This window comes from Pan troglodytes, chromosome 9, assembly GCF_028858775.2.
Source record: "Pan troglodytes isolate AG18354 chromosome 9, NHGRI_mPanTro3-v2.0_pri, whole genome shotgun sequence".
Taxonomy (NCBI): domain Eukaryota; kingdom Metazoa; phylum Chordata; class Mammalia; order Primates; family Hominidae; genus Pan; species Pan troglodytes.
The window spans coordinates 134,234,738-134,261,916 of record NC_072407.2 but is presented as its reverse complement, the minus strand read 5'-3'; the positions used below and the strand labels follow the sequence as shown (position 1 = coordinate 134,261,916).

At 43.5% G+C, this 27,179-nt stretch overlaps 1 protein-coding gene across 9 annotated transcripts in view; it reads right to left on the bottom strand.

Moving 5' to 3' along the window:
• NTM (neurotrimin) overlaps nucleotides 1–27,179 on the bottom strand; it is a 970,591-nt gene that overhangs the window by 9,884 nt on the left and 933,528 nt on the right. For 5 of the 9 annotated variants that reach the window (XM_024347489.3, XM_016922305.4, XM_024347490.3 and 2 more), the window contains 3 exons: nucleotides 18,757–18,891; nucleotides 16,334–16,454; nucleotides 11,837–11,988 (listed from right to left, as the gene is read on the bottom strand). In XM_024347489.3, coding sequence (XP_024203257.1) covers nucleotides 11,837–11,988; nucleotides 16,334–16,454; nucleotides 18,757–18,891 — 408 coding nt within the window. Of the gene's footprint in view, nucleotides 1–8,894; nucleotides 8,931–11,836; nucleotides 11,989–16,333; nucleotides 16,455–18,756; nucleotides 18,892–27,179 lie in introns of all 9 variants that reach the window. The other 4 variants (XM_016922301.4, XM_024347488.3, XM_024347487.3 and 1 more) reach the window with 1 other exon arrangement.

Genomic DNA, 27,179 nt, shown 5'->3' with positions numbered 1-27,179 from the left:
TGGCACAGAAAGCCTTCCAACCAGAGTCATCAGTTCACAGGAGAGAAGTGAGCAGCCCAGCTTTGTCTCAGCAGATGGGGGCTCCTTGCCCCCTGCTCAGTGACCAGGTAAAGTAACCTGTTTGCTTTCAATTTGTGTTTCTGGTTGGTTTTCCTGCAATTGACTTTGCTATGGGATGGTGTTCTCTCTGTGAGTTGAGTACGCCTTCTGTTAAATACTCTCTTGTTAAAAACCCCTACCTGAGTTTCAAAAGCTCCAATTTCCTCTGAGAATGAAGATCTCAGTGGTCAGAACTAGCTCGGTCCTTCTGAAAGCATAGCCATAGCAATGCATGTCCATGCTCTAGGCTCTCTCACTTCCCTGATACTGTATGTTAGCCACTTTTTTTATTTTTTATTTTATTATTATTTTACTTTAAGTTTTAGGGTACATGTGCACAACGTGCAGGTTTGTTACATATGTATACATGTGACATGTTGGTGTGCTGCACCCATTAACTCGTCATTTAGCATTAGGTATATATCCTAATGCTATCCCTCCCCCGTCCCCCAACCCCACAACAGTCCCCAGTGTGTGATGTTCCCCTTCCTATGTCCATGTGTTCTCATTGTTCAATTCCCACCTATGAGTGAGAACACGCGGTGTTTGGTTTTTTGTTCTTGCGATAGTTTGCTGAGAATGATGGTTTCCAGTTTCATCCATGTCCCTACAAAGGACATGAACTCATCATTTTTTATGGCTGCATAGTATTCCATGGTGTATATGTACCACATTTTCTTAATCCAGTCTATTGTTGTTGGACATTTAGGTTGGTTCCAAGTCTTTGCTATTGTGAATAGTGCCGCAATAAACATACGTGTGCATGTGTCTTTATAGCAGCATGATTTATAATCCTTTGGGTATATACCCAGTAATGGGATGGCTGGGTCAAATGGTATTTCTAGTTCTAGATTCCTGAGGAATCACCACACTGACTTCCACAATGGTTGAACTAGTTTACAGTCCCACCAACAGTGTCAAAGTGTTCCTATTTCTCCACATCCTCTCCAGCACCTGTTGTTTCCTGACTTTTTAATGATTGCCATTCTAACTGGTGTGAGATGGTATCTCATTGTGGTTTTGATTTGCATTTCTCTGATGGCCAGTGATGATGAGCATTTTTTCATGTGTTTTTTGGCTGCATAAATGTCTTCTTTTGAGAAGTGTCTGTTCATATCCTTTGCCCACTTTTTGATGGGGTTGTTTGTTTTTTTCTTGTAAATTTGTTTGAGTTCATTGTAGATTCTGGATATTAGCCCTTTGTCAGATGAGTAGGTTGCGAAAATTTTCTCCCATTTTGTAGGCTGCCTGTTCACTCTGATGGTAGTTTCTTTTGCTGTGCAGAAGCTCTTTAATTAGATCCCATTTGTCAATTTTGTCTTTTGTGGCCATTGCTTTTGGTGTTTTAGACATGAAGTCCTTGCCCATGCCTATGTCCTGAATGGTAATGCCTAGGTTTTCTTCTAGGGTTTTTATGGTTTTAGGTCTAACATGTAAGACTTTAATCCATCTCAAATTAATTTTTGTATAAGGTGTAAGGAAGGGATCCAGTTTCAGCTTTCCACATATGGCTAGCCAGTTTTCCCAGCACCATTTATTAAATAGGGAATCCTTTCCCCACTGCTTATTTTTCTCAGGTTTGTCAAAGATCAGATAGTTGTAGATATGCAGCATTATTTCTGAGGGCTCTGTTCTGTTCCATTCGTCTATATCTCTGTTTTGGTACCAGTACCACGCTGTTTTGGTTACTGCAGCCTTGTAGTATAGTTTGAAGTCAGGTAGTGTGATGCCTCCAGCTTTGTTCTTTTGGCTTAGGATTGACTTGGCGATGCAGGTTTTTTTGGTTCCATATGAACTTTAAAGTAGTGTTTTCCAATTCTGTAAAGAAAGTCATTGGTAGCTTGATGGGGATGGCATTGAATCTGTAAATTACCTTGGGCAGTATGGCCATTTTCACGATATTGATTCTTCCTACCCATGAGCATGGAATGTTCTTCCATTTGTTTGTATCCTCTTTGATTTCATTGAGCAGTGGTTTGTAGTTCTCCTTGAAGAGGTCCTTCACATCCCTTGTAAGCTGGATTCCTAGGTATTTTATTCTCTTTGAAGCAATTGTGAATGGGAGTTCACTCATGATTTGGCTCTCTGTCTGTTATTGGTGTATAAGAATGCTTGTAATTTTTGTACATTGATTTTGTATCCTGAGACTTTGCTGAAGTTGCTTATCAGCTTGAGGAGATTTTGAGCTGAGACAATGGGGTTTTCTAGATATACAATCATGTCATCTGCAAACAACAGGGACAATTTGACTTCCTCTTTTCCTGATTGAATACCTTTTATTTCCTTCTTCTGCGTGATTGCCCTGGCCAGAACTTCCAACACTATGTTGAATAGGAGTGGTAAGAGATGGCATCCCTGTCTTGTGCCCGTTTTCAAAGGGAATGCTTCCAGTTTTTGCCCATTCAGTATGATATTGGCTGTGGGTTTGTCATAGATAGCTCTTATTATTTTGAGATACGTCCCATCAATACCTAATTTATTGAGAGTTTTTAGCATGAAGCGTTGATGAATTTTGTCAAAGGCCTTTTCTGCATCTATTGAGATAATCATGTGGTTTTTGTGTTTGCTTCTGTTTATATGTTGGATTACATTTATTGATTTGTGTATGTCGAACCAGCCTTGCATCCCAGGGATGAAGCCCACTTGATCATGGTGGATAAGCTTTTTGATGTGCTGCTGGATTCGGTTTGCCAGTATTTGAGGATTTTTGCATTGATGTTCATCAAGGATATTGGTCTAAAATTCTCTTTTTTGGTTGTGGCTCTGCCAGGCTTTGGTATCAGAATGATGGTGGCCTCATAAAATGAGTTAGGGAGGATTCCCTCTTTTTCTGTTGATTGGAATAGTTTCAGAAGGAATGGTACCAGATCCTCTTTGTAGTTCTGGTAGCATTCGGCTGTGAATTCATTCTGGCCCTGGGCTTTTTTTGGTTGGTTGGCTATTGATTACTGCCACAATTTTAGAACTTGTTATTAGTCTATCCAGGGATTCAACTTCTTCCTGGTTTAGTCTTGGGAGGGTGTATGTGTCCAGGAATGTATCCATTTCTTCTAGATTTTCTGGTTTATTTGTGTAGAGTTGTTTAGAGTATTCTCTGATGGTAGTTTGTATTTCTGTGGGATAGGTGGTGATATCCCCTTTATCATTATTTTTTATTGCATCCATTTGATTCTCTCTCTTTTTTTCTTTATTAGTCTTGCTAGTGGTCTATCAATTTTGTTGATCCTTTCAAAAAACCAGCTCCTGGGTTCATTAACTTTTTGAAGGGTTTTTGTGTCTCTATTTCCTTCAGTTCTGCTCCGATCTTAGTTATTTCTTGCCTTCTGCTAGCTTTTGAATGTGTTTGCTCTTGCTTCTCTAGTTCTTTTAATTGTGATGTTAGGGCATCAATTTTGGATCTTTCCTGCTTTCTCTTGTGGGCATTTAGTGCTATACATTTCCCTCTACAAAATGCTTTGAATGTGTCCCAGAGATTCTGGTGTGTTGTGTGTTTGTTCTCGTTGGTTTCAAAGAACATCTTTATTTCTGCCTTCATTTCGTTATGTACCCAGTAGTCATTCAGGAGCGGGTTGTTCATTTTCCATGTAGTTGAGCGGTTTTGAGTGAGATTCTTAATCCTGAATTCTAGTTTGATTGCACTGTGGTCTGAGAGATAGTTTGTTATAATTTCTGTTCTTTTACATTTGCTGAGGAGAGCTTTACTTCCAAGTATGTGGTCAATGTTGGAATAGGTGTGGTGTGGTACTGAAAAAAATGTATATTCTGTTGATTTGGTGTGGAGAGTTCTGTAGATGTCAATCAGGTCCGCTTGGTGCAGAGCTGAGTTCAATTCCTGGGTATCCTTGTTGACTTTCTGTCTCGTTGATCTGTCTAATGTTGACAGTGGGGTGTTAAAGTCTCCCATTATTAATGTGTGGGAGTCTAAGTCTCTTTGTAGGTCTCTAAGGACTTGCTTTATGAATCTGGGTACTCCCGTATTGGGTGCATATATATTTAGGATAGTTAGCTCTTCTTATTGAATTGATCCCTTTACCATTATGTAATGGCCTTCTTTGTCTCTTTTGATCTTTGTTGGTTTAAAGTCTGTTTTATCAGAGACTAGGATTGCAACCCCTGCCTTTTTTTGTTTTCCATTTGCTTGGTAGATCTTCCTCCATCCTTTTATTTTGAGCCTATGTGTGTCTCTGCACGTGAGATGGGTTTCCTGAATACAGCACACTGATGGGTCTTGACTCTTTATCCAATTTGCCAGTCTGTGTCTTTTAATTGGAGCATTTAGTCCATTTACATTTAAAGTTAATAGTGTTATGTGTGAATTTGATCCTGTCATTATGATGTTAGCTGGTTATTTTGCTCGTTAGTTGATGCAGTTTCTTCCTAGCCTCGATGGTCTTTACAATTTGGCATGATTTTACAGTGGCTGGTACCAGTTGTTCCTTTCCATGTTTAGCACTTCCTTCAGGAGCTCTTTTAGGGCAGGCCTGGTGGTGACAAAATCTCTCAGCATTTGCTTGTCTGTAAAGGATTTTATTTCTCCTTCACTTATGAAGCTTAGTTTGGCTGGATATGAAATTCTGGGTTGAAAATTCTTTTCTTTAAGAATGTTGAATATTGGCCCCTACTCTCTTCTGGCTTGTAGGGTTTCTGCCGAGAGATCCGCTGTTTGTTAGTCTGATGGGTTTCCCTTTGAGGGTAACCTGACCTTTCTCTCTGGCTGCCCTTAACATTTTTTCCTTCATTTCAACTTTGGTGAATCTGACAATTATGTGTCTTGGAGTTGCTCTTCTCAAGGAGTATCTTTGTGGCATTCTCTGTATTTCCTGAATCTGAACGTTGGCCTGCCTTGCTAGATTGGGGAAATTCTCCTGGATAATATCCTGCAGAGTGTTTTCCAACTTGGTTCCATTCTCCCCATCACTATCAGGTACACCAATCAGAGGTAGATTTGGTCTTTTCACATAGTCCCATAATTCTCGGAGGCTTTGCTTGTTTCTTTTTATTCTTTTTTCTCTAAACTTTCCTTCTCGCTTCATTTCATTCATTTCATCTTCCATTGCTGATACCCTTTCTTCCAGTTGATCACATCAGCTCCTGAGGCTTCTGCATTCTTCACGTAATTCTCGAGCCTTGGTTTTCACCTCCATCAGCTCCTTTAAGCACTTCTCTGTATTAGTTATTCTAGTTATACATTCTTCTAAATTTTTTTTCAAAGTTTTCAACTTCTTTGCCTTTGGTTTGAATGTCCTCCCGTAGCTCAGAGTAATTTGATCGTCTGAAGCCTTCTTCTCTCAGCTCGTCAAAGTCATTCTCTGTCCAGCTTTGTTCCATTGCTGGTGAGGAGCTGCATTCCTTTGGAGGAGGAGAGGCGCTCTGCGTTTTAGAGTTTCCAGTTTTTCTGTTCTGTTTTTTCCCCATCTTTGTGGTTTTATCTACTTTTGGTCTTTGATGATGGTGATGTACAGATGGGTTTTTGGTGTAGATGTCCTTTCTGTTTGTTAGTTTTCCTTCTAACAGACAGGACCCTCAGCTGCAGGTCTGTTGGAGTACCCTGCAGTGTGAGGTGTCAGTGTGGCCCTGCTGGGGGGTGCCTCCCAGTTAGGCTGCTCGGGGGTCAGGGACCCACTTGAGGAGGCAGTCTGCCTGTTCTCAGATCTCCAGCTGCGTACTGGGAGAACCACTGCTCTCTTCAAAGCTGTCAGACAGGGACATTTAAGTCTACAGAAGTTACTGCTGTCTTTTTGTTTGTCTGTGCCCTGCCCCCAGAGGTGGAGCCTACAGAGGCAGGCAGGCCTCCTTGAGCTGTGGTGGGCTTCACCCAGTTCGAGCTTTCTGGCTGCTTTGTTTACCTAAGCAAGCCTGGGCAATGGCGGGCACCCCTCCCCCAGCCTTGCTGCCGCCTTGCAGTTTGATGTCAGACTGCTGTGCTAGCAATCAGGGAGACTCCGTGGGGTAGGACCCTCCGAGCCAGCTGGGGGATATAATCTCATGGTGCGCCGTTTTTTAAGCCTGTCGGAAAAGTGCAGTATTCGGGTGGGAGTGACCCGATTTTCCAGGTGCCATCCGTCACCCTTTTCTTTGATTAGGAAAGGGAACTCCCTGACCCCTTGTACTTCCCAAGTGAGGCAATGCCTCGCCCTGCTTTGGCTCGCACACGGTGCACGCACCCACTGACCTGCGCCCACTGTCTGGCACTCCTTAATGAGATGAACCCAGTACCTCAGATGGAAATGCAGAAATCACCCGTCTTCTGCGTCGCTCAGGCTGGGAGCTGTAGACCAGAGTTGTTCCTATTCAGCCATCTTGCGGCTTTTATCCCATCTTTGTGGTTTTATCTACCTTTGGTCTTTGATGATGGTGATGTACTGATTGGTTTTTGGTGTGGATGTCCTTTCTGTTTGTTTGTTAGTTTTCCTTGTAACAGACAGGACCCTCATCTGAAGGTCTGTTGGAGTTTGCTAGAGGTCCACTCCAGAACCTGTTTGCCTGGGTATCAGCAGCGGAGGCTGCAGAACAGGGGATATTGGTGAACCGCTGATGCTGCTGCCTGGTTGTTCCTCTGGAAGTTTGTCTCAGAGGAGTACCCGGCTGTGTGAGGTGTCAGTCTGCCGCTACTGGGGGGGTGCCTCCAGTTAGGCTACTCGGGGGTCCTGGACCCACTGGAGGAGGCAGTCTGCCTGTTCTCAGATCTCCAGCTGCATGCTGGGAGAACCACTGCTCTCTTCAAAGCTGTCTGAGAGGGACATTTAAGTCTGCAGAGGTTACTGCTGTCTTTTGTGTGTCTGTGCCCTGTCCCCAGAGGTGGAGCCTACAGAGGCAGGCAGGCCTCCTGGAGCTGTGGTGGGCTCCACCCAGTTGGAGCTTCCCAGCTGCTTTACCTAATCAAACAACTAACTAGGCAATGGCGGGCACCCCTCCCCCAGCCTTGCTGCTGCCTTGCAGTTTGATTTCGGACTGCTGTGCCAGCAATGAGCGAGACTCTGTGGGTATAGGACCCTCCGAGCCAGGGTTGGGATATAATCTCCTGGTGTGCCGTTTTTTAAGCCCGTTGGAAAAGCACAGTATTAGGGTGGGAGTGACTCGATTTTCCAGGTGCCGACGGTCACTGCTTTCTTTGACTAGGAAAGGGAATTCCCTGACCCCTTGTGCTTCCCAGGTGAGGCGATGCCTTGCCATGCTTCGGCTCACTGCACCCACTGTCCTGCACCTACTGTCTGGCACTCCCCAGTGAGATGAACCCGGTACCTCAGTTGGAAATGCAGAAATCACCTGTCTTTTGCCTTGCTCACACTGGGAGCTGTAGACTGGAGCTGTTCCTATTCGGCCATCTTGGCTCCTCAGCTGTTAGCCACTTTTCTACTGCTCTCTATTTTACGTCTGTGAATACACTCACATGGAGGTTCAATAAACGTAAGTTGAATCATAGGTTGAATCTGAATAAGTCTATTGACTTCACTTTTTCTGTCTATTTCTTTGTTTCATTTTCTTGCTCGTGGCTCATTGCTGTGGTGCTGTACATCACTAAAGTGAGTAATGCAGCCCTCACTCTTTCCATGATAAAGGTACTTTTTTTCATCTGTCATGCACCGTCCCATGTAATGCATTTCTTTTCATCTCCCCCTCCAAAGTCTACAGCCATCCTCCGATGACAGTTGGCAAGGCCAGAATGTGAGGGGATGAACAGGGTGGTGTGGGGTGAGGTGGGGAGAGGAGGTCAGGGGATTGGGATGGAAGGTGGGAGAAGCATTCCCCTCCCTGGCTTCACAGCTGCCTTCCTGAAAGGCTACTGCTGTGGTCAGCATTGTCCTTAGGGTGACAGCAGTGCATGCGGCACACATTTTATTCCACTGCTTGCTTGGATGCTTAGTCATAGTCTTAATGAGTCACTCACTCTAGGCTAGTGAGAAAAGTGGAAGGGATGTGCAAAGACAGGCAAGAGATGTGGGAGATATTTGCAGGGGAGGACTGGAAGTGGAAGAGGATGTAAAGGGACTGTGGAGAAGGGGCTGAGAAATGAGTGAAGGATCCCCCCATGATGTTCCACTGAGGGGCATCCTTGTCTTTCAGTTTATGCCTGGAGAGAGATTCAACATGCACCTCACAGTTTTCAAAGCCTTTGTAATATGCATTCTCCGTTGGCTGTTGGAACAACTCTGTAAGGTGGATAAGGTAGATCAACTGTATTGTAAAGAAGAGGAAATTGAGTCTAAATGAGGCTTAGTGAGTTACCCAAGACCAAAGAACTACTAGATGTCAGGCCCTAAACTAGACCCCAGTGGCACCCCTAGAAATCATTGTGTATTGTCAACCACTCATGCAGTGCCATGCGTATCTTTCTTCCTCCTTTGGAGAACCTCATGAGCCAGCTGATGCGTTTGACAGAATATCTGAATTATCATGTGCTTGGTGTCTGACTCTGCTGCTGAGGGGTCATCAATAAGACCCTTTTTATGAAAACTGCTCAGTAAGTTGAAGTAGTCTTCCTATGGGTCCCAGACTCACTCACTCTCTACCCTTTGCCTTTGTGCTGATCCCTGGGCATTGAGAATTTAACGATACTTTTCTTTCTTTCCCCTTCCCAGCCCTCCTGGGGGAGTGAGAGCAAGGGATGAGCAAAGCAAAGGGAGCTTGAAGTCTCCCTGGCTCCCAATCACCTCCTTCAATAGCCTTCCACATCCTCTAAGACACTTTACAGACAAGAGCTTCGGGTAATGCACAGCAGGGGAAAGGGTGTGGGGAAGGGGGCCTCTGGGATAGAGGGAAGGGGAGACAAAACATAAAGCAAGGAAGATACTGACCTTGCAACAAAGTTGAGCTCGTAGGCTCATTTAGTTCTAAATCAGTTGAGGGACACACAGGAGAGAAAAATGAGAACAAACACATATATTATATACAGTGCTATATATTTGTCATATATAGTTTGTATACTGCCTTTCACAGACATTTCTGGGGGAATATATAAAAAAAAGGAAGACAGAAACCAAAGGCGTAGGACAAGGTGCGGCAAGAGAAACGCTGACATGCTTTATGTTTCCATATTGAATGCCGTGACTGGGAAGGCAGGGAGCTGGTTATGCCATACATATTCTGGTGCAGTTGGATTCACTCTTAGCTCATGCTGAGCCAGGCTACCAACTGGATAACAAAGGACTAAAGTTTCTTTCCAGATGAGACTTGTTTCCCACTTCCCCACCTCTATCGTTTCATCTTAGGACACCAAGTTCAGAAATTTTTGCCCCTGGCACCATGGTAGGAACAAGCTCCCCAGAGCACTGTGATTCAGGAGTGCGGGAGCAGAACTCTCAGAGGCCCCTGCAAGCCCTGTCACCTTAGAGATCAGGTGTTTGTGATGGGAAGGACTAACCTGCTCCCGTTTGGCTTAAGTGTTCCCAGACCGCCGGACTATGGTCTCTTGCACCAGAATTCCTCACTTCTCAATGTCTAGGCCACTTGGAGAGAGCGTGCAGTTTATGCACAAGTTGGTGGCAAAAATGATGATAATGTTGCTGCCTTTCTAACTTCATCAAGAAGTTTGTATATTCACAAAAAGTACATACTGCTTTCCAACCTGCCCCAAGTGTGCTTGTTGGCTTTTAATGGAAACTGACATGGAAAATTCCCTAACAAATTCATATTTGTCAAAAGACCTCATTGATGGTGAGCGTCAATAACATCCGAACTATTGGCTGCAAATACTCATCTCACACAGGAATGGGGTTTGCGAGCTCCACAGAATTACGTTACCCAGGCAGCATTGCTAGTGATGGAGTCCTCAGGAATGATCTCTCAACTGAAGCTAGCAAATTAAATTGGTTTCTGATTGAAACATCCTGCAAACTTTTTCTCCCCTAGAGATTTAGCATGTTAAGGCTCTGGGACTTCTGGCATTAAAGAACATCCCCACATGTACCCCACTCATCTTGGTGTGACCCACTGTTTCTAAATATATTTGAGTATATACTATTACTTTTTCATGTCCTTTTTAGAAAACCCTGGACGCCAGAGAGCTGGCAATGGTAGAAACGTCCCAAAGGAGGCACAGGGCAGATGCTGATAGACCCATAGGGCGGGGGGCATGGGAAGTAGACATTGTAATTGCTACATGTGTGCCTGCTGAAAAGAGCATATTGATGACCTGCACTTCACTGCTTTCCTTGTCATAAATGTCATCATTTATTCAACTCTTCCGAGAACTGTTTGCTGCTTCTCCCTATTCTCATCCTGAGATGGCTTAAGGAGAAGAAGCCGGGGAAGTATACAATCATGATAAAGCCAATGGCTGAACCATTTCATGCAACCAAGTCAGGAGAGAGTAGGTCAAAGTGGGGGGTGGCGGGGGGAAGACTACCCCTGTGAGGATGAGGAGTGCTGTGGGTGGAGAGCAGGACTTGGGTTAATGGGAAACTGAGGGGGGAGCCTTAGATTTAGATTTGCAAAGCAAGGGAAGGAGGGGTCTGTTCCTTCCTAATCCTGGTCTCTGTTCATGCAGACAGACGCCTGCCAAAAAGGCGTGAAAAATGCGAGGGGCTCTTATGATCATCCCTGTGTGAGAGATGCCAGACACATCAATCACTCAAATCACAGCTCTGCCCATTCCAAGCCACTGGCTCGGCGATCAAGGGCGGCTTTCTCCTTCCCAGCTCTCTCAGATAAAGCTGGGATTTACTATTTGTGCCGGGTAGAATGCAGGAGGATGTAATGGGTGAGCAGAGATCGTGTGGTGAAGCAGTGCAGGCTCGTGATTCGGAGCAAGCCACATACGCTATCACCGAGGGCACATGGCTGGGCCATGGGATTATCCCAAAGTTCTCAGAATATAAGGAATTTGTGTTCTTGCAAATTATCTGTCAAATGCCTCCCCTCACTTCCCCATCACATTCAAGAGTGCTTGTTAACATGAGGGATTGGGGAGACAGGTTTGAAAAATCTCAAGCTCAAAGAACTTGATGGGGTATGAAGGAATTTGCCCAAAAGGCAACCGGAATTTAATCCTGTGGCCTTTAGGGAGAATCTGCGTTCATCAAGGGATGGAGCCATCATGAGAGGCCCAGAGCCCTGCCTGGTGGCACCACCAGGAAGGCAGGCTCATGTCTGCACAGCTGTCTGCTAGCAGGGGCAGGCATCAGGGTTTACAAGGGAGCTCGCTCACTTTCTTCTGATATCAATACAGTAGCCAGATATGTGACGAAGGTGGGGCTCTTCACGTCCCAGCGACTGGAGACAGTTTTGGAAAAGGGAAAATTTTACACTAAGCCAGTGAGCAAAGACTGAAATAGCAAACGTTCCCCTCTGAGTTCTTGACTATTTTACCCAATTATGATTCCCACAGTCAGCTTAGGAGCCATCACTGAGAAAAAAAAAATCAAATGTCATTTTTGGCATTCCAAAGTATTTTTCTCCTGTCTCGGGATCTTTTCCATTATAGAATGAAACATGAACATTCTTTTTCGTTTTCCTTTTCCCACTTCTGAGATCTACTTTTATACATGTACTATACATATGCTACTTTGTATACATGTAAACTGTCTCTCTTGTTCTTTCTCTTTCTGTCTGCCTCCTCCCTGTCTCTCTGTCCCTCTCTCTCTCCATTTCTTTCTGTGTCTCTCTCTTTTTTTTCTCCCTCTCCATGTCCACTGATACCCTGCTAACCTCTGACCCTGGCCTTGAGGGGCCCTCCCACCCAGCTCTCCCGTTCTGCACCCTCTCCCCTCTTCTTGCCCAGCTCAGAGCACAGTCTCACCAAATAGCATGATGCTGGCATTGGTGTGGCCCAGCTTGTTGGAGGCCACGCAAGTGTAGTTCCCATAGTCATGTTCAGAGACATTGAAGAAGATGAGTTTTGAGAGGAAAGGTCTGTTTTCCACTTTCACCCCTTTCTTTCCTTCAATCAGTCTGAGAGAAACAAAAGAAGACAAAAAAAGAAGAAAACAAGATGGTTATGTGTACTCATAGGAAGAAGATAGGCCCAGGGATTCGTGGTCTTCTCCTTGCCCCCCTTCTGACATCATTATAACCATTATTTGATCCACTCAACCACACCATAATGTAGTAGTAGTTCACACACAGTGAGTGACACGTTGTTTCTTGATTTTTCACATATGTGCCCAGGGTCACTCCTATCAGAACATCTGATCTCCCTAGCCTCTCATCCTTGCTTTGTAGTCTGACAGCAACACCACAACAAATAACCCCTGCCAGCTGTGTGGCATTCAGAGCAATATGATTCACACAGTAGGTGGTCAAATGTGTGGACCTGATGATCAAATGTGTGGACCTGATGATGATGACAACCATGCAAATGAAAAACTCAAACTTCTGAGAGAAGAGCCACCTGAGGAATTTGAAAGAAAAAATGTTTTTCGAGCACCTGGTAATCTAATTTCTCCTGAAGCACCAGAAGCATTGTATAGATAATACTTAATTTTTTGGCTATGAAGAGGAGAAAAATCATCATTTTTCTCATTTTTCTCATCAGGGGACTCTGAAGGGCTTGGGAGGAGTGATCTGCCCAGACTATTATAGAGGATTAGTCTGGAAGGATTAAAGGTTCCCAAGAATATGTCCCTTTAGAGCCAGGACAGTCTCCCTGAGCTCCACAATGGCAGCCCAGTAAGCCACAAGGACTTGCATTGGTCTAGGGGCCACTAAAGAAATGCCACAGGGAGTTAGTTAGTTGGGGGAAGTGAGGTATGCTTATTAGAACCATGGATTCTATTACCAGGCAGATAAAAGGGTAAGGAGAAAGCTGCTATTGGAGTCAGTAGGCACGTGTCCTCCTTCTCAGGAAGTTGTTAACAGCAATTCCTATGGCGATCATGGACACCACCTACTTTCCTTTGCAAGATTCCGAAAAATGTCCATTTCTTAGAATGAGCTTTAAGCCAACCTTTTACTTTTTCCCTGAAACAAACAATCTGTAATCCTTGCCCTGAAGCTGATTCTATGCTATGGGAAAGATGAATACTCTTGAGGCAAAAATCCCTTCTTGATGAAGGATCTCAGGGAATATGGACACAAAGCTAAGTTTCCTGTTTAGGGCCTGGCTGGAGCACAGCTTGTAGCAAGCAGATAATAACATGGTGGGAGCACACTGGAACAGATTCAGGGGACGTGCTTTGGGGCAAATGGATGCTATTGAGAAAAACAAACAGTACTCAAGGCAGAAAGTGAAGCCCATTAGACAATGATGAGGAAATGCTTTGCGGACCGCAGAATGGCATCAGTATAATGTATTTCTATGGAGTTAGACATAGATGACTCTTGCCCATCCCTGGGTCACAGTGTTTTTGGCATAGAGGGCAGCTGCTTTGTCATTATCTGAAGACCTGTCTCTGTGGGATTACAGAATAATTTTCTCCACTCCTGCAACTTACAGTAACCTTGATCAGAAAAGAGAGGCAGGTTCTGGCCGGAGTTCTCACCCAACATCTGCCTCCAGGGAAGTCAGAAGATAGGTTGGACAGACTTGCCTTGCTTTTCATTATGTAGATGTTCCTCTGGGAGCCTTCCTCTCCAAACGCTAGGGGCAATGAACTGGCCTGAGTCCACGGCTTCATTAAAATGCTAGCACTGTCCAAATGGAATGAGGCATCCGGCTGTGCAGCCACAGGCCACTTTTACATTTCCAGCTTGCTATGTACACATTGATCCTCTAGGGGGTGCTGTCCATACCACTCACCGGGAGGATTCTGCGAGCAAGTCAGGCTGATTGATCCCACTGGCCGTTTTGACACCATTCGTCCACCATGGGGAGGAAGCTTTCCCATCATAACCAAACTGTGAATGAGATTTCAGCTCTGCAGTGGGGAGAAACTTAACTGAAAGTAGGCTCCTGCTTGACAGCTCTGAAATGTCTTTAGCTAAAAACAGCACAGGGGGCCAGCAGCACTTTGCAGGCTTTGCAGCTCCTGGGAGGACACGCTTTCCCCTTCTCTGTGCGGGCACACATCCCCTCCATCCCGCACTGCTTCCAGGCCTCAGTTTCTTACCAAAGCTGTGGGCTTTTCATTGGTCAATGCCCCTGTTGGATGGGTGGCCTTCCGTAGGTATAGCATTCCGTTCCTCTTCCTTTGTTGGATAACACATACAATAGCGTGCAGTGGAGTCATTCTGGCATGTGGCCAAAAGACTTCTCACCTAACTAACTCTTGAGAAAACTGCCTGTCCTCACCACACAGTTTCCTTTAATCTGCCTTGGAAGTCTGCTCATCTCACTGAAAATGGGAGATGGGCTAGAGCTGGCCTTTCCCCTAGGGCAGACACAATATGCCTTGGGAGACCTACCTGGCAGACCCAACTTGCTGTGACCAGGACCTCAGAGGCAGGGATGCTGCAGCTGAGCTGGGTGCCAGGAGGAAAGACAGCCCCTGTCTCATGCCAGCACACTAGAAATAAATAAATACATGTGCAGCGAAGGGAAAACTGACTAAACCACTAAATGGAAAGGGGAGAAAAGGAGAGGCCATCAGAAGAACTGAAAGACAGAAACAAAGCTGCCTGAGCCAGGGGCCTCTGAAGACTGTCCCTGGCCCTGCCAGCCTGCTCTCTCCTACTGGGTGAATGGTGGCAAGGACAGCTGTCCCTATTGTGACCAGAGATGCTGCACAGAGGAGAGCTCTCTCATCCTTTTACTCGCCATTGGCCACTTTTGCTTTATTTTCCTCTAAGAAGATTTTGCTTTCCCTTATATATTTTTTTTCTATTTTTCTCCAATAAAGAATTGGAATAATAATAGGACGCAGCTGATGACTTTTCATTAAGACCTAGACAATTGAAGATTTGGGAACTGACCCCATAGCTCAATAGGTTTTTTTGTTTGGTTTGGTTCAATAATTAATTTTTATGCCTCAGTTTACTTCTTGGTACAATAAGAAGGTCGAAGAGGAAACGCATAAGTGAAACAGAATTTCTAAGTAAGGAAACCATATTTATCAGAAAAACACACTCCAGTCTGCTTGATTCTTCTTTCTTGGAAGAAGGGGAAAGCCAGCTCTATTTCTTCACGAGTTAGTTTGTTTTTCCTCTTTGTGTCTTAGTTCTTTCATTTGTAAAATGGGCTAGATGAATATAATACATCTCACTAGAAGCTGCCAGAATGTGTCCTTAAATTTTTTTTTTTAAAAACAAAACAAACACTGCTTTTCATTTGGGAGGATTATGATAAAACCCAGTGAATCTTAAAACTGATTGACGTGGTTCTAAACAAAATTCAATTTTCGATCTAGAGACTAGAAAGAGCTTTAGGTGTCTGACTGACCTCATAAGGAAACAAAGCCAAGGCTGGCTGAAGACGTGCACACAGCGTGGGCGCCCATTCACTTGCTCCTGGCCTGCAGTTTCTCATGCTGCTCTCCTTCTCAGAATGCCCTCTTCATTGTTTTTCCTTCTCAGCCTCCTGGCCTCCCTCACTCCTTTCTCTCACTCCACCGCACATGCACCTCAGGACTCTCTTGCCTCCCCTACGCCACCACCTCTTTTTCAATGAAAATGTTCTGAACACAGGCAGCTCTTGCCCATTTCCCGTTGTTCATCCCCCTTAAAAATGGCTCTTTGATAACAGCAATTGCCATGGTGCCTGGCTGTACTGAGCTACTGATCCCTGCACTGATATGTCATTTGATAAAGCCTGGAAATGATCATCTTCAGTGACTCACAACAAATATCCCGAGGATGCTGTGACAATGGGAAGGAAGGGAATAGTCCCTTCTCTTTTCTCCTACAGTAAAAGAACAACTTGGGCACAAAGGGAGGGCTAAATTGGGTCATGGACTCTTACACACCGCTACTGACAGTGTCTGGAACAGGAGGGGAGACCTGCTAGCTGCAGCTAACTTATTAGCCACTCCCAGGGCCCCGAGAGCCTTCCTAACTCCTTCACGCAAGCCTGAGAATGTGGTAAAAATAGCTTCAGGCAGAACACATTATGTTCTTGGCCTATAAAAAATTCACAGGCCTTACAATGCTCCTGGTGGCCTTTCCTTTGTGATTTTGCTTTCCTAAAAAAAGTTACCTTTCAGATCTGTTGGTTGGCCAGTGATAATTCTACATGGTGACATTAAACACGTAGCTGAAATCCATTAATGTTAAGAAAAGACTTCTTTGCACATTTGCCCCCTATAGAGATAAGTTCAGAAGAGGATTTTATAGAACTCGTTTGCAACCATGTGGAATCAGGACCCTGGAAAAGTTTCTCCTGGAGATGGGGGTGGGGGTGGGATAGGAAAGAAGGAAGCTTTACCTTTTGTCATCCTTGTACCACTGGAATTCTGCTGAGGGGACTGCTGAGGCTTCACACTGCAGTGTCCCCTTTTGTCCCACGGGGACACCTGTACCCTTGGCTTCTGAAATGTATGGTGGATCTGCAAAAAGAAGATGTCTCATAGCACCCCCGACTCTTTTTTTTTTTTTTTTTTTTTTTTTTTTTGAGATGGAGTCTCGCTCTTGTGGCTCAGGCTGGAATGCAGTGGCACGATCTTGGCTCACTGCAGCTTCCGCCTCCCAGGTTCAAGCAATTCTCCTGCATCAGCTTCCCAAGTAATTGGGATTACAGGTGCACGGCACCATGCCTGCCTAATTTTTGTATTTTTAGCAGAGACGGGGTTTCACCATGTTGGCCAGGCTGGTCTCCAACTCCTGACCTCAGGTGATCTGCTCGCCTCAGCCTCCAAAAGGGCTGGGATTACAGGGCACTGCACCTGACCTATAGCATTTTAAAATGAAGAAGGCTGCTTCATTTGTTGATTTTGTTTCTCAGTCTCTGCCCTGGCTCTGCTTACTTAGAAGGTAAAACTGTTACATAAATTGTACCAGAGAATAAAAACCTTTTTGATGCCGCTCTAAGAAAAAGCTGGGTCTTTCTTTCATGTACTGCTTTTGTTCTCCTCTGTACAGAGTTGAAATGACCATGTACTCAAGCATTTTTTCTGTTTAAACTTTTTAACTTTCATAGGATGATGCCAGCCCATCAACCCTACACTCCACGGGTTGACAGTCAGCACCTTTAATCAGCCTTCTAGAATTTCTGCACACCAGGTTCTTGCCAAAAGTATATAACCTCGAACTATTCAATTCCCATCAAAAGCTCAGTTGCAAGAAATAATATTCAAGGAGAATTGCCTGAAGGATATACAGATCAGTCATTCTTGGTATTCTAAAACAGATCCCTGAATCAAACCAGAGCAGGTGACCAAGCTAGGCCTACGCACTTGGTTTGCATTCATTTGACGTCTTTACCAAACTACCCTTCACATTCTACCAGTTTATATTACAGGGTATTATGAAAAACAGCCACAATAAACTGGCTATTCTATTTAATGCAGAAATATTGTACATGATGTTGCTGACTCTCTCCCAAAGTGCTCTATTTGTGGAGACCCTGAAGAGAATTTTCTCTAGGGTCTCAGTACCACGAAAAGCAGTGTTTCTCCCAAGCAACTAATTTGCTTTTATCTTATGGACAACATAAATCTTAAAGCAGGTGATGTTTCCCTCTTTGCTTTCGCAAGGCTGAGCCAAATTCTGCACCTGCACCTAGCAGTCTTGCGGTAATATTTCATGTGCTGAGGTTTTCCTAGCTTTCACTCATTTTCCTAAGCATATTTTTTCTTTGCTTCTGTTTCTTTATGTTTTAAGTTCATCTTTATAAACTGTAAATCCTCTTAAGTAAGTCCCTTTGTAAAAACTTGTGATATGATTTTTAAAATGACAGCATTTTTATACCTATTGCCTTGCTTCTTAAACTGCTTCATATTGACTGGGTTCACATTGTAACACAAACCTAAATCTGAAAGATTGGATATTCTCCTAGATACAGTATCCTTCTCCTAACTCCACCCCACCCAAGTTTTGAAGGGAAGTCATCTCGTTTGCCGATTTAGTTATTGAGTTCTATTGCTTCGTAAGTCTTCCTGGAATGTGCACAGCAGAGAAAACCTCCAGAATGTTGTAGGGAGCTAAGTCAAGGTACATAATGAGGAACCCAGAGGGAAAAGAGTGAAAGGAGGTAGCAAATTCAAGTAGGATTGATGTCAGAGACAATCTGGAAGGCTGAGAAAGGAGAATGAGGGGTCCACACAGCGCCTTCCAAACTTTTTGGATTCTGTATCTCTATTAGTAACAAGCAAATTTATTGTTACATCCTCTAAGATCTATATCGTAGCTATTTGTATGTATACCATGCACATCTATAATTGTAAAATAATGAGACATAATAGACATACCATAAATGGAAGTTCGAAACTTCCTTCATACACTCTAGCACATGGTTTCTTGTCCCATTATGGAGATGTCTGGTCTAGACAGTGAGAGGCTCCAGCACAACTGTATTGTGTGAGTAAATTATGGGAAAATTTTGGATTTGAAGACGTGTTTAAAAAATTATGAGCTGAATGCCATTTAATGATCTGCCAGCCATGCAAGTCAAGTTTGGCATTATATTCAGTTACTTTAGCTACTTTTTCTTTCAGCGTGACACTGTGACACCTTGAAGTGTCAAAAACTCGAGTTTGAAATGTTTGCTCCTGAAAGCAGAGTGTGGAAAGTGGTGCTGCATTCTTCCCACCCTAAGTCAGTAACTGGCTGTGCCAATGGGCTCTGGGTGGTGGCTGTGACAACAGGCCAGCCTGATGCACGTGCAGGGCGCGTGGTGGTGAGAACACTTACAGTTCACGGTGACCTTTACTCTCCGTACCACGGGCGCGGCCACGTCATTGGAGGCACTGCACTCGTAGTCCCCTGACTGCTCCCGGGTGATGCCCTGAATTTCCAAGTATTCGTCTTCACTCACAAAGCCAACCGCTGCGGGAAAACCAGTAACGTGTGGTGAAATACAAGGAAAAAAAGACCAAACATGTTCACTTAGAAAACAAAGTATAAAATTGTTATGTCTGCAGATAATTTGCCAGTTGTAAGTTCAGATTCTGAGGAACTGTGTGGGTTATCCCTCCTCCGTCTCTTCTACACCTCCACACCACCAACTTTTCCTTGGCTCCGCAGTGGAACAGCTGAAATGTTTGTGTTCCTAACTGAACAAAGCACAGTGCCTAGAGAATTACTGGTCCCAATAAGTGATTAATAATTTTGACATTTACACTGCCTGTATCTTACCAAGCCATCGTGCTCTGGGATCTGAGTCAGGCACTTTAACTCTTTCTGATCTCAAGGTATCACTTAGACTGAGCCTTGAATATAAAATTTATGACTGCACACTTGAGCATAAATTAATTGAAAATGCCACACCAGCAGCTACATACACATACACACACACACGTGCATCACAAAGGTAGCAGAAACACTAACATAAAAAATTTAATTTTCTGTTTTTTGACTCAGACAATTAATTGGATAGGCAGAAATCAATGTGCTAAACTTCGATCTGCTAGAGCTCCTAGGTACAAGATCCTAAAGACAGACCAGCAATGGGACTCCACACTCGATGCCTAGTTGTAAGCATGTCAGAGATTCATCAGGCGATGTGGCTGCAAATCCACTCAGTCCCCTAATCATTGCGAGACTCATTGTCTTCAGTGAAAAATTATGAGTAATAATAACAACGCTTCACATACCAGACTCTGTGCCTGACGTCTGGCCATGAGCACTCAGTTATTGAAAGACCAAGATATTTAAGGCTAGAGGAGATTTCAAAGTTCTCTCCCAGAGGCACCTGAGCCTTCGCTTCCTTGCCAAAAGACAATGAAAAACAAAAGTTAGGGCTTACATCCCAAGCTATCCTCCCTTCTCTCTTAAATGAGGGTAATTAGAAAGACAGCATCCTAAACCTGGATACCTTTAAAAGGAAATGAGGTGCTAGTAATTAATGATTATTAGCAGACAACAGGCATAAGACTGTCCCTAGCAATTGAGAAGCATTTTCCCAAATGTAATATACATACAATCCTAATACCTCACAGGGTCACGGGGCTATTTAGACTAACACACAAACATGCCTACATATATATGTACACACACACACACACACGCACGAAAGCACTCCAAAACTCTCGTGTGCTGCCCACCTGTTGATTTAGTTATTACTCCTATAATCTGGTTGGAGGCACAGCTTCAGGGGGTGCAGCACTGTATTAACATGAGTGGCCCAAGAAAGGGAACAAAGAGACATTTCTCTCCAGGTCAGAAAACCCTTCCATAATGCCACGTGTTTCTGCTGGCCCAGAGCACGAAAACAGTAGCTGTAAAAAACCGATACAACAAGGGATGATGTGTGCGGTATGTAAGGGATGCTTGTATGTGTTCCATAACAGTGTTGAAGTCACTGTTTTGTCCAGATAACCACAATAACAATAACAACAGCAACAACAACAAGACCATGGTCTTGTGAACAAGGGCCACTGCCTTGTTCCATTCGATCAGCACTCTTTGGCCATGATAAGTCTGTGCCACTGCCCAGCAGTAGGCCCAACTGGGGCCTCATCTCATACATCTTCATGCCATATGCAAACTACACTATGTATATACAGACGGTTTCTTGCCTCTGTTACATACAGAAGAGGAAAAGAACAGCCTATGTCCATTACAACAAACAAGAAAGAGATATTAAATTCACAAGACAAAGAAGGAACCTCTTCATAAGTAGAAAACACAGCCAAAAAGACCAGGATGTGAAGAGGACAAACAACATTAACCCAAATAGACTCATAGTTCCTACCAGTAAGACACTTCTAATGGTCTCAGTAGCCTTTATGAATATTGTTTGATAAGCATCTTTAGGGGAAAGGTACTAACCTTGATTTGAGGATGGGTGGAAGAATTGAGAAGAGCTTTAAATGAAGAATCTGTAATTCCTCTTGTGTTGTCCTTGTTTATTTGCTACCAACCACGGGCTTACATTTGTCAGATCTTCCCCTGCCAGAATGCTATAATTACTGTGCCAAGCATCTCGGAGACCAGTGTCACACTTAATATTCCCATTAATTTTAAATGGTAGTCCTTGGTACATATGTGTGGCAATTGGTGTCATATTTTAATTAGGCTTGCCCTACACCATCTGAAATTAATAATAGCTCGAATTACCAGTGTAATTTATAAATTAACAGTGCCGCAGCATTAGGAAATAAATTAGCTCTGGACAGCTGTTTCTGCATTGAGCTCCAGGGTCGGAGCAGGGACTGATTGGACCTCAGGTCTCCTGCGAAGCTGTGTATTACATCACCAAAGCGGGGAAACAAACAAAAAGACAGAGGTTCTCTGGATCTCTTGTGCTCTCCAGCTAAAGTTCATGCATCTGTTTCAATTCCATAATTCAAATATGCTCTTTTGTGGCCACAGCGAGATTTGCAGGGGCCAACTTGTCATGGACATCCAAATGGAAAGGCCTGTTGGAGGCATGACAGTCCTGGACTGAAATGCAGTTACACAAATATTAAGGCAGTCAAAATCGAGAACTCATCAGTTTTCTGTGGGGACATGGGTGCCACATTAATTTATGTGTAGTTTTGTATATTTATGTCAGGTGATCTTGTGTAGGAAAGGACATTGGGTGGCTCAAGTTTTGGGGAAGGCGTACGGTCTCTACTGATCCAAATTTCTAATTCCAGAGAAAGGAGATTTTTCCTCAAGTCATCCTGCAGGAACAGTGAGGCTTAATCCTACTTTCCTATGTTCCCTGGACCAAATGTGCGATCCCAGAGAAATCACAATGACTTCATTGCTCACCAGTTATTACATGTACACTTTTTGATTAAGTTGGGTAAGGCATGTAAAAAGTGACTTGTACATAGTAATATGCTGAATAAATTTAACCTTTCATTGTCATTATGCTCACTTTTCTCCTCACCCACCTTTTTCTCTACTAGAGGCATATATGGCAAAACCAGAGAGAAAGTTGGTCAGTTTACACATAACAAAATAAACTTTGAACCACCCAAAATCAGGTTCCTAAAGGAGATGCCTCAAACAAGCCCCCCAAAACACTAAACTGCAATCTGACTTTCTAGAGTTAATAAATCAACGAAAAGTTTCGTTTAAAAGCATTTGTGCTGTGGCTATGAAGTGATCAGTGCTTTATCACTAGTGTGAGGAACTTACAAAGCATATTGGGTAAAAAAAAAAAAAAGCAAGCATAGTCTTTAAAGTGCTGAAGGATATTCTTGGTTAAGAGACATCAGTGGGGAAGAGGCAAACCACTTGATAAAACCCTATGAAAAGAAACTCTTCATGGTCAACAGCCTCTCATTATAAGTCTGCTTTTTCTTTCTGTAAAGAAAATGCATCCTCAGGTGGAAATAACACACTCATCTTCCTGAAATACCCGTTCATCATGGCCCACTTCTTCAGACACTAGAAATGGCTCCTTATTTTTCTGTCACGTCAAACACAAACTCTACTCCCTTATTATCAAAGCCCTCCACAAAGTAGCCCTGATCTATTCACCCAAGTTTATTTTGCACAAGTGCTATGAAGAAGGCAACAGATCATCGTCCTAAGAGGCAAAAGTTTGGATCAGAAAAAACCAATTCTCTACCCTCTAGTTTCATGATGGGGTAGGTCACCTAACTCCCCTGTACCACCATATCTTCATCTGCACAATCAGAATAACGTTACCTACTTCTAGGGTTGCTGTGAAAGACAACATGTGGAGTGCAGTGGGGACACTGAGGGGCCCAGGAGAAGCCCTCTGTAGAACTTAGTCTAAACAACTGGTATACCACGCCACCACTGCCACTGCCGCAGCTCTCCTGCCAGGCCATGCTAGTTCTCATCCTGGACCAACATGATGATTTGTTCTTCACAGATTGTTTTTGTTTTTTTTGTTTTTTTTGTCTATCTATCTAAGCAAATACCACCTTTCTTTCAAATTTTAACTCTTCCTTGCAAACACCCTATTATGGGTTCAATTGTGTCCTCCCAAAAAAGGTATGTTGAGATCCTAACCATCAGTACCTCAGAGAGTGACTATATTTGGAAAAAGGTCTTTACAAAGGTAATTAAATTAAAATGAGGTATTATGGTAGACCCTAATCTAATCTGACTGGTGTCCTTATAAAAAGGGATTCGGGCAGACACGCACAGAGAAAGGGTAGTGTGAAGACACACAGGGTGAAGATTACCATGTGATAGGAGTGATGCTTCTATGAGCCAAGGAACGCCAGGAATTGCTGGTGCATACCAGAAGCCAGGAGAGGCGAGGGAGGGTTCTCCCCTGTCACTGTCAGAGAGAGCATGGTCCAACCAATCACTTGATTTTGACTTCTAGCCTCCAGCACTGTACAGTTTTCTTGTTGTAAAGCACCCAGTTTTTTGTGCCTTGTCACAGTAGTCCTGGGACACTAATACATTCCCTTTTGTCTCCTAACTCTTGGTGCCTCTGGCTGTTCTGCACTATTGTTGCACATTCAGTTCATCTAGTCTTTAAAATCATAACAGAATTAAAGAGCTTAAGGGGACATGAATGGTTATATAATTCCATAGTTGCTCTGCTAGTACATAGTCTGTCTGTAGTAGAATTCACTAGAGTAGTTGCTTAAAATATAGAATTCTAGGTCCCACCCATACCCACTAAACCAGAATCTCCTGGGATGAGGTGCTTGCATAATCTTCCTAGGAAATTCTCACGAATAGGCAAGTTTGGGAACTAGTGATTTCGCTCAAGCCTCGTATTTTTCTTGTGGGAAATTGAAGCTTAGAGGAGTCTATGGGCACACATCTGGTCAGTGATGGAGCACACCAGGCCTCCTGATGTCCAATCCACTGCTCCTGCAACTGTAGTCAAGTTTTTGAGTAGCTGTCTTGTGCTGCACACAGGGGGCTTCTTTTTCCAATGCGATTGAAGGCCTTTGACAGCAGGAACCAGGTTCTTGGACATCTCTGGCTCTCAAGACAGCTAGGAAACCAGTTTACATAATTTTAAAATTTGTCAACTTCTTATTGACTAACTTCTGGCTGACAGACCCAGAACAACACATTGAATTCAATTAAAAAAAGTCAGAGACCCCTTGTTGCTCACCTAACCCTCCTGTGGCCCCATTCCCAAAAGAACACCACGTACAGTCGTAGTTCTTAGCATGATCATTGTATTTCCTGACTTTAGGAAATATCATCACTATTAGTGTTCTAACAGAAAAGATTTTCTTTAAATATGTGATTTTAAAAGGTTTATCGAGTGTGTAGTATAATTTATATTTAGTTTTGGGGCCAATTATTTCCTCAGGAGAAGGCATCCTTAATTTAAAAGTGTAGATCAATGAAGAAGTATGATTTATCTAACAGAAATTTGTTTTACAGCCAACTTTTTGGAAATACAGCTATTTCATTAAGTGGAATACGACAACCGAAGCAGGGAAATGAAGCAAGCTGGATATGTGATCACACCTGCCCCCAAATCCCCACAGGGGTTTGGTGTTGTCCAAAGTGCTGAGCTTAGCATTTACAACTAATCGAATGACAGAGACTGTCTTGTGTGCATAACATCCCTTTGGAAAAGAAAATCCCACATTTCTGACTTCATAGATTGGGCATTAAAAATCTTTATAACTGAAAATAATAATACCCACAGCGACCATTTTTATCATACCCAAGAATAAGCTTGTCAGGAGTACAGCTGTAGCTACTGGAGAGGAGAGGACACAGCTGCCTCCTTGCTTAATATTTTTATGGCATATATACCAGCTGAGATACAATCTTTGGACGTCAGAAATTGAAAAAGATACAGAACATAGACTCCCAGAATTGGAGAGTTGGAAGGAATCATTTTTAAAATTTAGCCCATATCCCATGACTAGCAGTGACATTCCAGTCCTGCACCAGCTCTGCAGCCACTGCTCTCTCCACCGTCTCAGGTTGCATCAGGTGTTCCTGTTAAACCCAGGCTGACCTCAAGGACAGTTGTATTCCCCCAGTGCCATTATGATGGCTGATGAACATTCAAGGTTTTCTGTTTTGACTGGATGAAGGCATGGTTTTGCTCAGATGCTGGGAGATAAGACAGACAGAGGTGAGACTCCTCTTCCTCAATACCAACATGTGCAAGCCCCAGGAACTGATTTTGAGGTCTGATGAAGAAAGTGGGCTTGGCCAGAAAGGAAAGAAGCTGTTTTCATGAAAGACTTTAGAGGTTTGGCTGTGTCCCTACCCAAATCTCATCTTGCATTGTAGTTCCCATAATCCCCACATGTCATGGGAGGGACCAGGTGGAGATAATTGAATCATGGGAGTGGTTTCCCCCATCCCGTTCTCATGATAGTGAGTTAGTTCTCACAAGATCTGATGGTTTTATAAGGAGCTTCCCACTTCGCTGGGCACTCATTCTTCTTCCTGCTGCCATGTGAAGAAGGACGTGTTTGTTTCCCCTTCTGCCCTGATTGTAAGTTCCTGAGGCCTCCCCAGCCCTGAGGAACTGTGAGTCGATTAAACCTCTTTTCTTTATAAATTATCTAGTCTTGGGTATGTCCTTATAGCAGTGTGAGAACAGACTAATACAGAGGTGTATGGTGCCACTGTGAGTTCTGGTGTCAAGGCCTGCTGATGAACTGGGGAAGGCCTTCTTCACACCAGGTCCCCCTTGAGGACTCAGTGCAGTCCTGGGAGCTGGAAAGCATAGAACGATAAGGCTCAAAAACAGCCCCACTCCAAGTGGCAGCAGAGGCCATGTGAGAGACTGTCAAAGGGGGTGGCACAAGAAGACTTGTATTTAAGCACGTAACAGGGACTCCAAGAAATACCAGAGCCAGTTCTGAGGTAAAGGGAGGGTCCCAGGCAGGCAGATGGGTGCTGAGAGGCAAAGTAATATGGAATTAATGCAAACCTGTGCTGCTAAGCTAGACAAGGCTGGGGACATGGGAGCTACCCACATAACCCACACAGCAATATCCGCTGCAACAGGGTGAAACCATCAGTGTTAAAAAGTGTTTCCACAATGTGACATTCATGTCGAATGATCTGCATAGGATAGCTTCTGTAGGCCTGATACTAGGCTGGAGCAATGGTTGAAGAGTTGATAGCAGCTGTAAGCACCACTTCCCCCGGCTGCACTGTGGGGGCAGTGATGAGCTCTAGCATTTCTGCACTCGAGCCCTATAGACAGTATTATCTGACAGTTCAGTTCTGTGCACTTCAGATTCCTCTTCTGTAAAATGGAGAACATAAGATTACCTCATAGTATTATTGTGAGCATTAAATGACTAAATATGAGTAAAGTACTTAGCATATAGGAAGCTCTCAGGAAATCGTAGCTATCACGATCTTTATTTTTACTGCAACCCTAATTAGGCTTTATCACATTTTTAATACACATGATCCTTGATACAAGAACATCTCAACTCAGAAATGAAATAATAATCAGACCTCTGCTTTGCCAGTAGGAACTTAATAATAATAAATCTTACAAAGGATTCACCACAGATCCTTTAACTAGAAAACTCTACTCTCTTGACTTAAAACAGGATGTGATTGATAATAAATATAATTTCTCATGATCATTTATTTTAAAAAAGCAGGTATAGCTGCATAGCTCAGGTAAGAACTGCTGAGAGCTTAAAAAATATCTCTGATTTCAGAACTAAAAATAAAAGGATATAAATATATTTTATATCTATATATATATGTAATATACATACATATATATTACACATAGTTCCTTGACATTTCCTTTGGATACAGGTAGCATGGCTGGCGGAAAAGAGAATCTGATGATCTTGCCAAAAATGGGCAAATTTAAAAGATGTTTCATAGGAAAAGTTCTGAAGGGCTCAAACCTACGTTTGCCTGTTGTGACACTGCAGTACAGACCTCACGCAGCTGATAACAAACATAGAGCCCAACTCTGGGAAATGGGACAGCTGAATTGTTCTAAATAGGTGGTTCCCATCATATAAGAGAAAGCATTCTTAAATAGGCCCATGCTGGCCGCCTGTGAGCTGTGCATAAGTCGTAGAGTATGCATATGGCAACAACCCCATGACATTGCCTCTTTGTCAGCTCAGATTCCTATTTACTTCACCTGAACTTCTTTTATACCTGGGAAACTTATCTCCTCCTTTCTCTCAGGATACCCTTTCTGTTGGATACACAGAAACTGCTTCTTCCTGGGCTCCTCCACCTTGCCATACCTTCTTTTGCACCATGTTCCCTTC